We start from the raw sequence: 17,061 nt of genomic DNA on the forward strand, positions 1-17,061 counted from the left end.
GGAAAAATTAACACTATGACATCTCTATGAAGTACTTAAACAGAACCTAACGCATGCTTGAGTCCTCGGACCAAGTGCTTGGGGGAAATTAACACTATGACATCTCTATAAAGTGCTTAAACAGAACCTAACGCATGCCTGAGTCCTCGGACCAGGTGCTTGGGGGAAATTAACACTATGATCTCTCTTTAAAAACACTTAAATAGAACCTAAGACATGCCTGGGTCCTCGGACCAAACGCTTAGGGGAAATTAACGCTATGACATCATTATAAATGTTGAACAGAACCTTAGTACATGATGGTCCCCTTGGATCACTTGCTTTAAATTCCACATTCTTTGATGGTCGCACTGTTCGCAGTATAGAGCACACAATTATTTTCCTGATTATTTCTACATAGTTAACTTATTTAAAGTTAGCGGCCGGGTACTACTGTCGGTTTTAATAAAGTCAGGGTGACAACTTTTTGTTGCCGTCAACAGCATCAATTTTAAGTCCCATTTGAGGAAAAATACCAACACACCCATTCATGAAATAATTATTGCAGAAAAAGGAAAGATTCATAAAGTAAAAGTGCAGCCATTTTTTATTAAATAAAGGAAAAGTGCATCATATACAAAGTGGCTTAGGCAGGCTTGTTTCAAAAGCTAACTATAAAAAAGAAAGCTCATAGGAATGGTAGATCCACAATCTTGTTCTAGCAGCAATCGAGCCAGTATGGATGGTACCAGCGATGAGAAAGAAGAACAGGCGGGAACGCTTGATGGACCCCTCTTCTCCTAACTACAAAATGTTCTGCTATCAAGGCTAAGAAACAAGAAACCTATCTATCCTTGTCCTTGTTGATTTGCTTGATCAACCTTGGGTCGTTTTCACATCTGTACACGCATGATATATGTTGCCAGGTGAGACCCAAACTTTGTCGCACCAAAAATCTGATACAATCTACACCTGCTTTGGGTCTTGGCTGAAGGAGGAGAGATTTCTTTCTTGCTTGGTTGAAGGGAAGGAACGTCTTTGGCCTCTACTTCCCTTGCCTTAACTGTGTCATCCTGGATCTTGGTGGCATCTTTGGTTTCTGAGAAGGGCTTGGTTTCCTTGCCCTCACCTTTATCCTTGGCCACCTCATTTCCTAGACTTTGATCACCATCATGGCAAGGTCCTTGGGAATGCCTGAAAGGTTAAGAACTTGAGATTCCTACAGAATTTAAGGATCTGTAAATGAGGAAGAACGATTCCCCCAAGGTGTCTTATATAGAAGGCAAAATCTAGTGGAAATTAATTTGCCCGAATTTCAAAGAAAGAGTTATGAGCGAGATAAATCCCGCTCAATTTCCTGAGAAATTCTCAACCGTTGGATCTGCGTCACTTCGTAAAGATATTAATGAAGGTGCACCTCATGTACCGAAACATCAGGAACGCGACTTGGATAAACTAAAAGATATCTTGCAATCAAGTGGTGTAAAATGGGCACGAAGAGGCTATTATCACATCGAGATCCTCCTTTCCTCCCATGGAGAAGAAAAGAAGAATCCCGAAGGACTATTGTGGGGGTGAAAGGCCAGGAAGCCCATATCTATGTATATGTTGGGCTAAGGGCCCAATCCGAGGAAGAATTCCTCCTCGGCCAGGCAAGGCCGAGAACAAAGGGAATAGTCTGCCATCGAGAGTGACACCCCAGACCATTCCGTAGAAGAGGACAAGTGTTAAAAAAGAACAGGACAAAGGAAGGCATGGAAATATCTAAGAAAAGCTGCTACTATTGCATTAAATGATCTACAACTAACTGAACCAAGCTTTTCAACCTTTACAACTACTCCCAAAGACTTTGGAAAGGGGCTGATGGGATAAGTATTATCCCTAACAATCTAAATCTACACGTGGACGGTGGAAATGAGAGAAAGATAGTATAAAATAAAGGAGAAGAGAACAAAATCAGGGGAGGAGACTTGTAACAAAGTCTTAAGAACAGTATTGAAGAATCAACCTCCTCGAGTGAAATCCGAGGACATCTTCCCCTAGTAAACTTATGTTATCTTTCTTTCTTTATTGTCAAAACCTATTGGTCGATCATCTAATTCACTAAGGTCCAAGTTTCCAACTCATTCTCTATAAATTCATTGTATTGGGCTCGTTGGACCAAGACTCCATACATTTTGGGCTTGGGCTCCAAATTGTGACCCTACACCTTTTACAATTGAATTATTTCTCAACATTTTATACGATGGCTTGATGTATATTATTTTAAAGAGATAGAGATTATAATTTATGTGAACCTCAATATTGAATTACGTGAGACCATTAATAAATCTAGACGAGCATACAAAAGGGATTTCAACTAGAGTATAGTAATGTTCCAATAAAAAGTCCCTTTCACAATTGAGATGGTTTGATTTTTTTTTTTAAATAAAAAAACTATAATGTTTGTTCCATAATAAATATTTTTTATTATTAGAATAAGATACCAATAGATTTGGATTTATTTTGTAGTAGTTGGAGCTAGATTGGATTCACAGTTTCTTTTTCGATAACAAGAAACGTTATTAATTAAATTTAATTTGCTGGTGTCAATGTTCAACCCAACCCGCGAACACGACACAAACCCAACACGGGTTTTTGTGGGTTAAGGTTGGGCCTTAGCGGGTTTGAGTTATAAACGGGTTAATCCGAAAGTAACACAATAAGAAACAGGTTATCAGAGGGTTAACCCGCATGACTTGCAATATATACGTTTGACACACCAATTTATTTATGTCAACCTAAAATAACACATTTAACACAACCCATTTAACTTGTATAACAAAAAAATATTCATTTTATTTTAGAGTTGTCAAATACCTTTTATATCCAACCTATATTTTAAACGTAAAATAAAAAGTGAGTAATTACAAAAAACTTATAAGTATAATTGGAAATTGAAACTTTACAAATTTTATGTGCCCTAATATAATTGGAAATTGAACTATATTATTTTGAATGTGGGTTGAAGACTTGAAGTATATGCACTACTTTTGAAATGTAAAAAATATATATGTTACATTTAATATTAAGCATGTTGAAAATGGGTTGTGTCACATTCTTGTCAATCCTAACACGACATGTTTATTAAGCGTGTTAATTGGGTTGGGTCTGGTCAACCAGCCTCATTAACGTGTCGGATTAGAATTGAAGGATCATGACACGATTATTAAATGGGTTGGATTAGGGTTGAGCCATTTAGTCGAATACTCCTACCTCGACAAGACACGAACTTGACACAACACTAACCTGACGCGCTAACCCGAATTTACACTCCTAAATGGAAGTACCATTTGGGTGGTGGGTGCATGGTTTTAAATGGCAGAAGTACTTTCAATTTCAGGGCCTCCAATAGTAATATGAATATCCAGCGAGATTGAGAAAACGAATGCTTTGAAATTTGAATATTGAATCAATGCAAATCTACTTATCTGAAAGACAAAACATAGAACCGGTTTTTAAAACTGAAATTTCTACCACCTTTTTAATGGACAACAGCAAATTGTTTTGCAATAAAGATTTACAGTACAAACAAATTAAGCATTTAATTCAGAAACAATAAACATTTAAGAGCATCTCCAACAGCCTCTCCAAATTTTTGCCTAATTTTTGCCTGTTTGGAGAATGAACAGTGACATTTAGCTTTTAGCTATCCACTTTTTAAAATACACTTTCCAACAGACTCTCTATTCCTTTCTCTATCTCATTTAAATATTATTTCTTCATTCTTTCTTTATTATTTCTTTAATCTTTCTTTATTATTTTTTTATTCATTCCCAACAACTATATTTTTCAAATTCCTAACAGCTATATTTTTAAATTTCCCAACGGTAACATTTTCAAATTTTCCAACAATTATATTTTCTCAATAGCCTTTTTTTTTAAGGGTTATTTTTTTCAAATGGTAATATTTTTCAATAGTCATACTTTTCAAAAAGACTTGATAAATTTCAAAATTAACATAGATATGATAAATTTCAAATTACATCGAATTTAACCTGTAGAAAACTTTCATAAATGAAGAGAAATTTCAAATTACATCGAATCACTATATCGTTGCCACAAGTGCTCAATGAGATCCAATTGGAGTTGAAAATGAGTTTCTGTATCTCTAATTTTTTCATGGGCTGCAATGAATGCCGTAAATTGACTAAATTCTTCTGCAGGCTCATGGGACACTGTTGTAGGGATGCTTTCAGGCAATTGTTCATAATCAAAGTCTTCTGCTCCATTAGTATCACGTTCATCTTCAATTATCATGTTATGCAATATTATGCATGCCTTCATAATGTAATCAAGAGCCTCTGTTTTCCAAAGACGTGTAGGCCCACGAATGATTGCAAATCGTGCTTGAAGTACTCCAAACGCACGCTCTACATCCTTCCTTGTTGACTCCTGAGTTGTAGCAAAAAGACTATTCTTTCTACCCAGTGGAACGGAGATTGTCTTTACAAAAGTGGACCATGAAGGATATATACCATCAGCAAGATAATATCCCATTGTATAATCATGTCCATTGATTGAGTAATTCACCGAAGGTGCACGACCTTGAGCAAGGTTGGTAAATATAAAAGAACGGTCTAGCACGTTGATGTCATTATGAGACCCAGGTAACCCAAAAAATGCATGCCATATCCAAAGATCATATGATGCTACTGCTTCCAAAATAATTGTTGACTCACGACTATGACCAGTATACTGACCTTTCCACCCCGATGGGCAATTCTTCCATTTCCAGTGCATGCAATCAATGCTTCCTAGCATCCTTGGAAATCCACGCCTTTCACCAACTCTTAGCAACCTAGCAATGTCATTGCTATTTGGAGACCTCAAGTACTCTGTAGAATAAATGTCGACTATGGCTTCAACAAATTTTTTGAGACTCTCTATTGCAGTGCTTTCTCCAATTCTCACATATTCATCTGTAAAATCTGCCGCTACTCCATACGCAAGCATCCTTAGTGCGGCAGTCATCTTCTGAAGGGAAGACAAACCAAGCAATCCGGTAGCATTTCTTTTTTGAACAAAATATTCATCTTTCTCTTCTAGATTAGATTTAATACGTAAAAAAAGAGAACGACTCATTCGAAACCTCCTCCGAAATATGTTAGGAGGATATACTGGTGATTCTGCAAAATAGTCTTGAAAAAGTCTTTGGTGGCCTTGCTCATGATCACGTTGGATACACCTACGGCCTGGAACAGAACCACGACGTGATGTTGATGCCCTTTCTTTTTCTAATCTTTCTTCTTCCAATGCAAGAAGCGCAATTATCTCAAAATCATCATTGGAATCAGAGTCATTTAGAAGCATATTACGTACATAATTTGTATTACGACCCATGGACAAAATTTCCCAAGTTGCTGCCAAGTATCCTAAAAAAGCATTCAAAAGGTTTACTTAGCAAAGCATTTAAACTTTTAATCTCTAGCAAAACAAGAAACAAACTCCAGAGGAATGAATGATAAATGATAAATCACAAATCAACACCATACTTCAGGCCTAGGTCTAAATAAATGTTTTTACCACAGGGAGTTCTTTGTAGAAGATTAAGAACTCCCTTATATGGCGTCCAGGATACTCACACTGCAAAAAACAATGGCTTCCCTACAGTTTAGAAACTGAGTTCTGGTTTTAGAAAGATCCTCTCCACTGAAACCTAAATAACTTCTTGCATTCATGTTGATTGGTTATTTTAGGCCCTGTCCTTGGCCTGCTCTCAACTACCCTAGGCTGGGTACTTCCATTTTGGGGCTATCTTTAGTCTTAACCCAAAAAGCTTGCCCTCAAGCCTCTCGAACCTAATACTGAACGAACAATTTCATTGCTCCACACAAAGATATGCACTTGTTTTTTTGTTGGGCATGACACATTTGTTACTTGAGAGGAGATTTATTGAAAACAGACGAACATAACAAAATAAAATCAATGAAAATCAAATTGAAACAATCAAAGAAAATACATCACAAATTTATAGATTCTAAACATTAGCTCAAAACAACAAAATTGAACTGAGATTAAAGCCAATACTTTGGTTGAAGGCACAAAGATAGACCCAAAAATCCCAGATGACGAAGAAGATTCTTTAATTGGACCTAAAAAGTTCAGAAGTCAAGGAAGAAGATGACGCCGTTTTCTTATTCCCGTCCATTGCTTCTCTCAGAAACCTCTCTGTTGGTGTGTGTCTATATATATATATATATATATATATATTCAACAACTACTGTCTAAGAAAAAATTTCCCAAGTTTCCCCTGCCTTCTCTGTTTTCCTCAGAGCAAGATTTCAATCATATTACTGTAACACATGAATCAAAATGCATTGAAAAAAAAATAAAAGAACAAGAAGAAGGAAGGAAGAAAGAAAGGGATTAAGCTCTGTATCAGGGAAGGCCTTAAGTCGAACAGTTGGCATGCAAAAATAGAGATGAAGCCAAAAAATTTATTAAAAAATAAGAAACTAAAAAGAATCAGATTAGCTTATTGACTCTAAATAAGATTGATTAAATAGCTATAGATGAGATCAAGAAACAGAGTGAAAAGAAAAACACAAATCAGAGATACATAGAAAAAACCCATAAATCCAAAACTAAATCCAGACAGTAGCAATAGCAAATCATGCAAAACCACCAATAAATTCAAACATTATTAAAAAAAAACCATGAAATCAAATTTTGGGTACCGATTTCCGTTGTTGACCGATATTCTCAGATTTCCATTGTTGACCGATGTTCTCAGATTTCCGTTCTTCCTCACTGGTGGTTAAGCCACGATTTGGGCTTCAAAATATCTGGGCAGATCGTTTTGTGAGAGAGAGCTTCGTCGATTTTATGCTTCACCGTCGTTTTCTGATGAGAAGCAAAGAGAGAGTTTTTTTTCTAAAGAGAAGCAAGAGAGAGACGGAGTGAAGAAGATAGAGAAAGGAAGGAAAGAGAAAAAACTATTTTTTTAATTCAACCGGTATTAGTTTAATGAGAAATATTTTTTGCAAATGCTACAGTGATTGCTACAGTGCTCTCCAGACCTGGAGAGTCACTGTAGCAAATCTAAAAAAAAAAATAGAGATAGAGAGGCTGCTGGACTTCATTTTGGGCGTGAATAGTGGTTTTTTTCTCCAAATTTTAGATATGCCTAGTGCTGTTGGAGATGCTCTAATAAGCCCGTAATTTTTCTGTGTAAGTTTTTTATTTATTTAAATTTTGGTTCTTTCTTCGAGGAGGGAAAAATTAATTTTGATTCAGCACCACCAATATTGCTTTTATGTTTTAGAATCGGAAACTATTTTCTTGAAGTATCACTTTCCATAGCAAACCATTGGATTGGACATTGGTCCCCATTTGTCTCTCAAGTGCTTGACAGTTAAACAAGAAAATTGTCCCTAGTTTCACATTTGTTTGCACCTTTGGAAGCACATGTATATCACCATGTGTTGTACAGTACTATTTACAGATCATGGTTTTCAAGTGCGCATGCATGAATTCTCAAATGAAAGGGAGTGATGCCTCTTCTTAAACTACTGGAACATGGTTTTCACACACCACAACAAGAAACCAAACAGATATATACATATTGGTTTTAGAAATTAGAACCGCACTTGTGTACAATCTGCTGCGATCCCAGGGAAACAGACATTTATAGCTTAATAATACACCATTGTGGACTGGTTGTGCGTGTCCCCTTTTTAATCAAAATTACCTCATCATGATAATACATATTTTATTGCATAAACCTTACGAACAGATATATTATCAATCACAAAAAAATTAATATAGTTACAAATTAATGTATTATCAATCTCTAAAAAAAATTAAGTCGTACATTTGTTTATCATATTAAAATGACATTAATTATGTTGATTATCACTTTTGTAAGTTGTTTATAATAAAAATTTTTTTATCATTTTAAAGTGACATTACACGTAAATTCATGCATCTATGTTTGGAAAATATAAAAAGATTCAATTCGAATTCATTGTACTTATTGTTCTTAATTACATGTAATTACTACTATGAATATATATATTGTCCTAATAAAAAAAATTGAATATATATTGTCTACTATTTATTAAGAAAAAATGTTTCAAACATATATAATTTGTCATTATTCTGCTAGGGCCGGGCTATCAATTCCACGTATATACATTATATTGATCCCACAAAAGAATGTAAGCATAAACTTTTTTTTTTTTTTTTTGATAAACACCAGTTCAGAACTTTCATTAACTTGAATAAAGATTACATTGGATTACATCAGCTTGAATCTGATCAACAAAAAACAACACTAAGGGGAGAGTTGAAAAGAAGAACCTGCAGCTGCAGGAGCTGGTATATAGATATGCAGACAACGTATGAACAGAAACAGCTACTGTAACTTGGCTCCATAGCTAAAAGAAAACTAAAATGCTTTCCATGTCATATCCCCTTTTATTTCCTTTGTCAGAGTTATGTGTTTAGTGTTTACGAATATATATATATATATATATATATATACACACACATTGCAAGCATCGATCTTCTATCATTTTTCTTAATCTATTGATTTATTCTTCTTCCTCTTTCTTTCCCTATTTTTATTGGGAAAAGGAAATTTAACAACATTACTTAAACATCCGTACAAGGAAAGTCTGGGCCGGGGGTGAGTCACACCGCATACACATCAACCTCAAGTTGGCTCTGCACAAAAGTAGGGACAGAGAAAACAACAAAGGTTTTAGCTAGACGACAGCATTTTTTTGCGAGGAGATAATAAGCATAATGATTTTCCTCTCTATGTAAGTGATGCAAATGATAAACAGTCCAATTCTTGGCAATATGTTTACCCCAAAAAAAAATAATTCCTTACAACCTATTCTCACTCAATGAAATCAATAGCAATTTGGCACATGTGTACATTATTATTATTATTTTTTTGATGCACATGTGTACATTATTGGAGATTAATTGTATGAATTTCAAATCTTGATCTCTAATAAAATCGAATAAAGTAGCACATGGAACGTCATTGTGCATCAACCCTTTGAGAAGGTATCTTATACGTTAGAGATATATGTTCGATCTCTCATGGTACACAGATTTCACATGACTATGAAGTCCATATGAGAGGATTTTGCATTGTGAATGTAAACCATCAAACAAAATTATGTTAAAATCTTGTTTCCATTTTTTTTTTCTTCTCTCTTCATTAATTCACTCCACAACCTTAACCATACCTATATTGGTTTTATGATTAAACACAAGGTGTTCTTCGCTCAACAACTTTTAACCATACCTATATTGGTTTTATGATTAAATACAAAGTGGTAAGTTTCTACGAATGAAAAGCACTTCAGAGACAATAGATCAAAGAAAAGAAAGCCTTACGGAGACACATTTTTCCTTCTTTTTTTGGATATGGTAAAACTGAAATTACAACAAACACGGTCATTGTTTTATCATCGAGCATATATACTACTTTCTATTTAATAATATAAAAATGGAGTTTGTAGGTGTGGTCACTATTACCACATCACTTAAACCCTTGTATTGAGTAATGGCGTGAGACTACTTAAACACTAATGAATTTGTCACTATTCGAACCGACAACTCTTAAACTTGAAGGTGTGATAGGCAACAAGAGCTTCCTATTACTAGCTAAGCCACCTCCACCACTGACACTAAGACTATGAATTAATTATTTCTTGAAATAATAGCTAACCTCTTGTAGTTCTTAAGTTGGAGAGGACATATATTTCCACGATTCACTTTTTAAAGAAATAGGAGCAACATAATGACGATCATCCATAATGGCTGTCCCGCTAAATATCAAACACAGAGCCCTATTGCATGCCTAGCTACCTACCTACCTCAGCCAGACAGCCACCTTCGGTAATACTCCATTAATCCGTTTGGTTTTATGTAATTAATGATGTTTTAACAGTGCTTGCATTACAAGTTACAACCAACACAATAACAAAGTTTTCATGTCCCAGCCAAAAAATAATAAGTGTTCATGAAGGTTGTCGATTACTATTATTAACATGCAAGGTCACGTGACCTTTCGTCCATCTTGCTTAAAAATCTTCCATTCCAAGACGAAGAAACAAAAAAATCAAATTGATTTCAAAAATTTAATCATAATGCATTATTCTCTTTTTCTCATATTTATTGATGTCAATGAAAATAAACAGGAACACGTAAGTAGGAAGAGAAATGCTAAGATGCTAAGGTTAATCTCACGTATGACTAACACTGTCATGAAAGTATTTATGGACCTTAATTGCTATTAGTTTTGTGAGTCAGTGTAGCTTATTTTGTTATCTACAACTTTTTAAAATTTAACACTTTTCTTTTTACTCAACTCATTGTTCAAGCTGTTTCTCAACCAAAAAAAAAATTATTGTTTAAGCTGGCGAGTACTTTTCTTAATGTTGGACCTGGAGTTTAGAAAAAAAAAAAAAGGTTATTGTTTAAGCAAAATAAGCTTTTTTTTATTTAAAAAAAAAATACTTAATCCTTATAACACACCAGGATAGTTTTTTGACATTCAAAGTCATGCATGCATCAAGCCATCATATAGCATGTTGAGAAATAATTTCAGTTGTAAAAGGTTAAATCAAAATTAATACAAATGATGGCTTGATGCATATACCGAATAGGATTAAAGTGGACTAAATAACACCAAAGTTGATGCATCTTTTTTCCATCCCACCAAAAAAAAAAAAAAAAAAAAAACCTTAAGGTGGACCGAATAAGACCAAAGTGGACCGAATATGACAAAATTGGACTGATTAAGACTGAATATGATCAAAGTGGACCAACAGGACAAAAGTAGATTGAATAGGATTTAATGGACTTATAGGACCAAAGTTGATTGAATACAACCAAACAAGACCAAAGTGAACTGAATAGGACTGACGTATATTGAATAGGACCAAAGTGGACCAAATAGAACATAGATTGAATAGATCAAAGTGGACTAAATAGGACCAAAATGGATTGAATAGAACCAAATAAGAACAAAGTGGACAAAATGGACCGAATATAACTGAAGTGGATAAATTTCAAACAGGTGATGGGAGAAGCTGCATAAACAAAAATAAATTTCAAAATGCAGAAAATATAAACGAAAAACAAAGCCACAAATAAACAATTTAACAAGGCAACTAATAAAGACAAGATGCATACCTATTGGATTGGGCAAGTAAAAAATAGCACCCAATTAAGAGGTTGATATCATGTGTGTGTATATAAAATTCAATTAAATTCTAAGTTGGATAGTTAATTTTGTGTTACGTATCCGTCTAAATTTTTGTGCTAAAATAAATGATGCATTAACACCTAACACAAAAGGCAAGAAAACCACAACAAATACACTCAAATCTCTTAAAGCCAAAATTAAAAGAAAATCAAATTAGATTTCATATGGAGTATAATTTGATGCCAAGTGTCAAATTTAATTTATTAGTTTTGGTGTAGCTATTAACAACACTACAAAAATAGAGGAATGCAATTAAAAATATATTAAATGATGTAAATAGTGTGCAATTGTAATTGTTCTTAATTTTTCCCATGCATATGAATGGGGTCCCAAGCTAATTGAAATATGGGTGCTATTAACGGGTGTTGTCATAAAATTTAAAATAAATTATTCACTTTTTTTAGGGATGTGGAAAAAATTGAATATGTAATAAATATGTGTCAGTTTATATGAAAAAAGTCAAATCATTTTATGATAAAGTACACTTAAACAGTAAAATTTTGCCAAAGCTGATTCATTAACAGGTGTTGGCCGGCACCTGTTAACAAAGTCCTTAAAATATATACTACCTTCTAAAAATTAATCCATTGAAAAATAAAAAAGATTAAACCAAAGTGGAACCAAACCGGGGACAATTATGCTACCCTAGATCTTCCTTGATAAAGAATCATGATAGTTTTAGCTTTTTTTACGATGTTTGGGAGATCTAATTAATATATACATATTAATTATAGGGTACTCTATTACTAATATAATATTTTAAAAAATTTTATTAGTCATAATGCATTTATTAATAATTATAGTGTGGCATTATTGAGGGAAATAATGCCTATGATGCCACTAAATAGGAATTTTTTTAATTATTGGTTTAATGAGCCATTTCTCCCTATTGGATTTTTTTTTTTTTTTCGGTTAGTAATTATTAGGTTCTTTATTGTCAAAGAAATATTTTTGGTAGTTTTTTTTTTGTAATTATGCATTTAAAGATAATTAATGATGTGACATTATTGAGGAAGTGAATGCATGTGTATTGTAATGCCAATTATATTTTTGTTAGTTTTTTTAATTATTAGTTTAATCTCCTTTTGGAAATTTTTTTTCCTAGAGGGTACTCTACTGCTGGAGTATATTAGATTTTTTACACCAATTAATTATTTTTAAAAAAATAAATAACTAATAAAAAGGAAAGATTAGGAAAGTTTATTAGACAAATTTAAATTAATTTAACATTAATTTTAGTAGTACTTCTACCATTCTACATATTTATAGTCATTACACATAAACTGGTCAACTAATGCATTTTCAACAAAATATTTGAATAGTTGTTGTTTTGGAAGGAGAATGATTATGAAAATTAATAGGAAAATGACAAATTAAGAATGAATGATCATAGGTAAGAATAAGAAGGTGAGGTGAGCACAGATACCATAATAAAGAAATGTACTTGCTTATTCAAAATTTAAATTATATGCCAAATATTTAATAGGACAAAGTTTGGTTACAAAATTAGTTATAGTCTGAGAATACAATTTTACTCAATATTTTTTTATTGAAGGCGAATTTTGATAAATCCACTATTGGATTACATTTTCTTCTTATATTCTCTATGTTTGCAAAATTTATAGAAAATTAAGGTTTCGTTTGGAAGTTCATAATAGAATAGAATGATCATAAGGCTCCGTTTAGGAGGAGAGAATGGAATAGAATAAAAGGAATATTTTTAGAATATTCTTCCCTCCTCTTGTTTGGGAGTTTTAACGGAGGGAATGGAATGTCCATTCCCTTGTTTGGGAGTTTAAGTGGGAGGGAATAGAATGGTTAGGAGGGAATGCTCATTCCTCCCTTTTCCCTCAAAATCTCAAATTTTTGTTCCCCTCAAAATTGGGAGGAATGAGAGGGAATGAATTTAGGTTTAATGAAATTTTTGTTAAAATCCCTAAAATACCCCTTTAATATTAGCCTTTTTTTTTCTCATTCAGTCGTAAGAAAAATAAAGCTATAATTCTTGTACAATATTATCCGTCCTCTATAAAGTGAAGCTGCTGCCATTGGTCTTTTTTTTTTTTTTTTTTTTTTGTCTGCTGCAATTTTCAGATATTGCTCAAACCAAGTATGTCTATCTTTTTCTTTTTCTTTTCAGTTGTTTGCTAGTCTTTTTTTTTTTTAAATTTTTATGAACTGTTTGCTAGTGATTCATGAGAGTGATATATAGTGTTTTTGTACACCTAAAAACCAAAACAAACTACATTCTATACAACTAAAAACCTTGAAAGTGAAAAGAAACGAAAAAACCTTGAAAGTGAAAAGAAGCGAAAACTGCTGTTACCTGTACAGCTAAAAAAAAATTGTATTTAGAAATTTAAAAGTAAGAATTGTTGGAAAACTGCTATAGAACTGTTGTGAATTTGAAACTGAGAACCGCTAGAGAACTCAAATTGCTTTTTACTCTGTTTCCTCTTTGATTCTTCTGTTATTTACGAAGCAAGTGGTGTGTTACGTACACTTGCAGTTTTAAGTCAACCATCCAATTAGTTAATAGCTCCAAGGCTTCACCACCTGTATGGTTAAGAGGAAATGTCTACAAAAGCTAGTGTACAAGTTTAGACAAAGACATGTGTGTGGTTAAGAAAAAAACAAGAGTAAAAAAAAATTTAAATGAGAAGAAACTAGAAAGTAATGCACTGTTGCAGAAAATCATACACTGAGTTAGCATAGAAATTTATTTTTTTACTATTAATGCTGAACATGAAAATGATTCAGCCTAGGACCAAGTAACATGACTCTGCCCAAATTCAAATCAAGGCATTTCATTGAATATATTCTTAGCCAAAAATAATTCAAACAAATTTATTGCCCACTACTTATTCATGAAATCACAACAGAATTCTTGCAATGCAAATAACAAAACCAATATCAGACCAAGATAGTTCCCTTTTCTATCCATCAATCTATGTTATAATTTATCAACGTCAATTCCCTTTCTGTCTAAACAAAATATATACATAATATATTTTATGCATTTGTTTACAACTTATTAAGATGTTAAAGCTAGTGTACAAGGACAGGTGTGTGGTTAAGAAAAAAACAAGAGTAGAAAAAATTTAAAATGAGAAGAAAATAAAATGAAAAGTATTTTAATTAAAATAATAGTAGTTTAGAACTTTAATAAGTTGGAGTAGATTATTTTTAATATAAATTTTTTTATGCCTAAGGCCTACATATTTTTGATGGAAAATCCAACTTATAAAGAGATGTTCTTTGGTTGCCCAGATCATGAGCGCAAATGTGTCTTATTGACACTGATGTCTAGGCCTAAAAATTAAAAAAGTGTGGGATTTTTTGGCCAACCTTAGTTTTAGAATGGATTATGTTATTTTGTTTTGTTTTGGCATGACTCATTACCGGAGTTTTTTTTTTTAAAGATATTTGTTTGCATTGTTAGACAATATTTATTTTGTTGAGAATAAATATGTGATGCGTGAATTTTTTTCAACATAGAAATATACATAACTTGTTTTTTAGCTACAATAATTTTTTTTTTCCTTAATGAAATTGGGAGATGAAGATGTATTAAATTATCAAATTCATTGTAAAGCATACCAGCCAAAAAAAAATCCAATCTAAAACTAGCAGCCCCTAAAAAAAATTTGCAAATTGAAATAAAGAAATTGTACTATTGTTAATTTTTCATACCATTATCTTCATCTGTTAAATTATTGATTAGCGTGATACAATCTATTCACCTTGACAAAACAATATTGTAATTCAATAATCTAACACAGACCCAATTGTGGCTAACTAGTTTCACATCATCCACTAAATACTAAGTATTTCAAAGCAATTATAAGTTCTCATTGATTATTTTTTATGTTCTTTAAAATGAGGGGTATAATAGTAATGTTATTATAAAATGATTCCATTCCATTCCTTCCAATATCACTCCCAAACGGTGTTACTTACTTTCCATTCCATTCCTTTATTTTATAACATCCAAACAAGATTTTTAAATCACATTCCATTCCATTCCTTTCCCTACTAAATCCATTCCATTCTATTCCATTCCATTCCATTCCTTTAATGATCATTCCATTCCATTCCATTCTATTCCTTTATAAACTCCCAAACAGACCCTAAGAGAATGGAAAGGAATGGAATGAAATTAAGTAATCTTGATTAAATGTTTTAAAACAAAGGAATGAAAAGGAATGCAAATGAATATAATGTAAGTAATCTTGTTTGGAAGTAACATGAAGGGAATGGAATAGAATCATTTTATGACAATATTACTATTAGACCTCTATTTTAAAATAAAAGGGTTGAATATATAGGGGTATTTTGGGAGTTTTAGTATAAAATTTATTAAATCTAATTCCATTATCTTCCCTTCCCTTATGAACTCTCAAGCGAAACCTAAGGCTCCGCTCGGGAGGAGGGAATGGAATGGAATGGAAAGGAATAGAAAGGAATAAAAAAAATAATTTTAAAATGTTCTTCCATTCTCTTGTTTGAGAGTTTTGATGGAGGGAAAAGAAAGTTCATTTATTTGTTTGAGAGTTTAAGTAAGAGGGAATGAAATGGATAGGAGGAAACACTTATTCCTCTCTATTCCCATAAAATATCAAATTTTCATTCCCCGCGAAATTGGGAGGAATGAAATTAGATTTAATGATTTTTGTACCAAAACTCCCAAAATACCCTTATATATTCAACTCTTTATTTTAAAATATGGGTTTAATAGTAATATTGTCATAAAATGATTCCATTCCATTCTTTCAATGTTGCTTCCAAACATGATTAATTACATTCAATTCATTTTCATTCCTTTATTTTAAAACATCCAATCAAGGTTACTTAATTCCATTCCATTCTATTCTTTTCCATTCATTTCCCTTACTTAAATACATTCCATTCTATTCCTTTCTATTCCCTTATGACCATCTCATTTCATTCCATTCCATTCCCTTATGAACTCCCAAGCGAAGTCTAAGGAAATAAAGAGGAATAAGTGTTCCCTCCTATCCATCCCATTCCCTCTTAAACTCCCAAATAAGGGAATGAACTTTCCATTCCCTTCATTAAAACTCTCAAACAAGGAAATGGAAGAATATTCTAAAATTATTATTTTCATTCCTTTACATTCCATTCTCTCATCCCAAACGAGGCCTAAATATCAATAGCCATGTTATCAATAAATTGTTTAAATTGTAAGTTTTTGTAGTTTAAAATTATGCACAAAATATAAGTTTATAGATCATATAGTAAATAATATCCGATTGACACAAAATTTGACATTTGTATTAAGAGTATAAAGAACATACAATTCAACAGCTAGATTTCCAAAATATATAATAATGTCTATTTTATTAAATAAGGTTGTATCCTTAAACTACAACCAATTTTATAACTAAACTTTACATTTATAAAAAACATATAAATAATTTTTTAAAACTTGATATTGTTTGTCCATATAATACCAAAAAAATATAATGCATCCACAAGTTTAAAGAAGTAATTTTTAAATTTAAGTTTTTGGGCCATAAAGACCGATTCTGAAATTCAAAGTGTTGTTTAATAAGAGTCCTAAGACAAAAGAAAAAGACAGGCGTGTAGGAAACTGGGACCAAGAGCAGAAAAATAAAGGTTAATGATAAGATACTGTTGGCGGAATTATAATTGGAGAAAATGAACCTGGCCACTACCCACCCAGCCCCATGACCCATCCTCAATTGCCCCTTTACTTTCATAACGGCACTCCCTCGCGCTCTCACTCTCTCTCTCTCTCTCTCTCACGCTCCTTTCCTTCCCATTCT

The 17,061-nt window shown here is 32.7% G+C and overlaps 1 protein-coding gene across 1 annotated transcript; it reads right to left on the minus strand.

Moving 5' to 3' along the window:
* Positions 1-872: 872 nt before the first annotated feature.
* LOC126689604 (uncharacterized) lies at positions 873-5,398 on the minus strand. Its single transcript, XM_050384836.1, has 2 exons — positions 4,058-5,398; positions 873-1,173 (listed from the first exon to the last, which is right to left on the minus strand). The coding sequence occupies exons 1-2, from the start codon at positions 5,359-5,361 to the stop codon at positions 873-875; spliced, it is 1,605 nt and encodes a 534-aa protein (XP_050240793.1). The 5' UTR covers positions 5,362-5,398.
* Positions 5,399-17,061: the final 11,663 nt, after the last annotated feature.

The sequence above is a fragment of the Quercus robur genome, chromosome 6, assembly GCF_932294415.1.
Source record: "Quercus robur chromosome 6, dhQueRobu3.1, whole genome shotgun sequence".
Lineage (NCBI taxonomy): Eukaryota > Viridiplantae > Streptophyta > Magnoliopsida > Fagales > Fagaceae > Quercus > Quercus robur.

Excerpts from the sequence above, each read along its gene's own strand:
- LOC126689604 (XM_050384836.1), bottom strand. The coding sequence starts at position 5,361 with ATGGGTCGTAATACAAATTATGTACGTAATATGCTTCTAAATGACTCT. Across the intron at positions 1,174-4,057 it reads CAACGATATAGTGATTCGAT|GCATTCCCAAGGACCTTGCC; the intron begins GTAATTTGAAAT and ends TTAACCTTTCAG.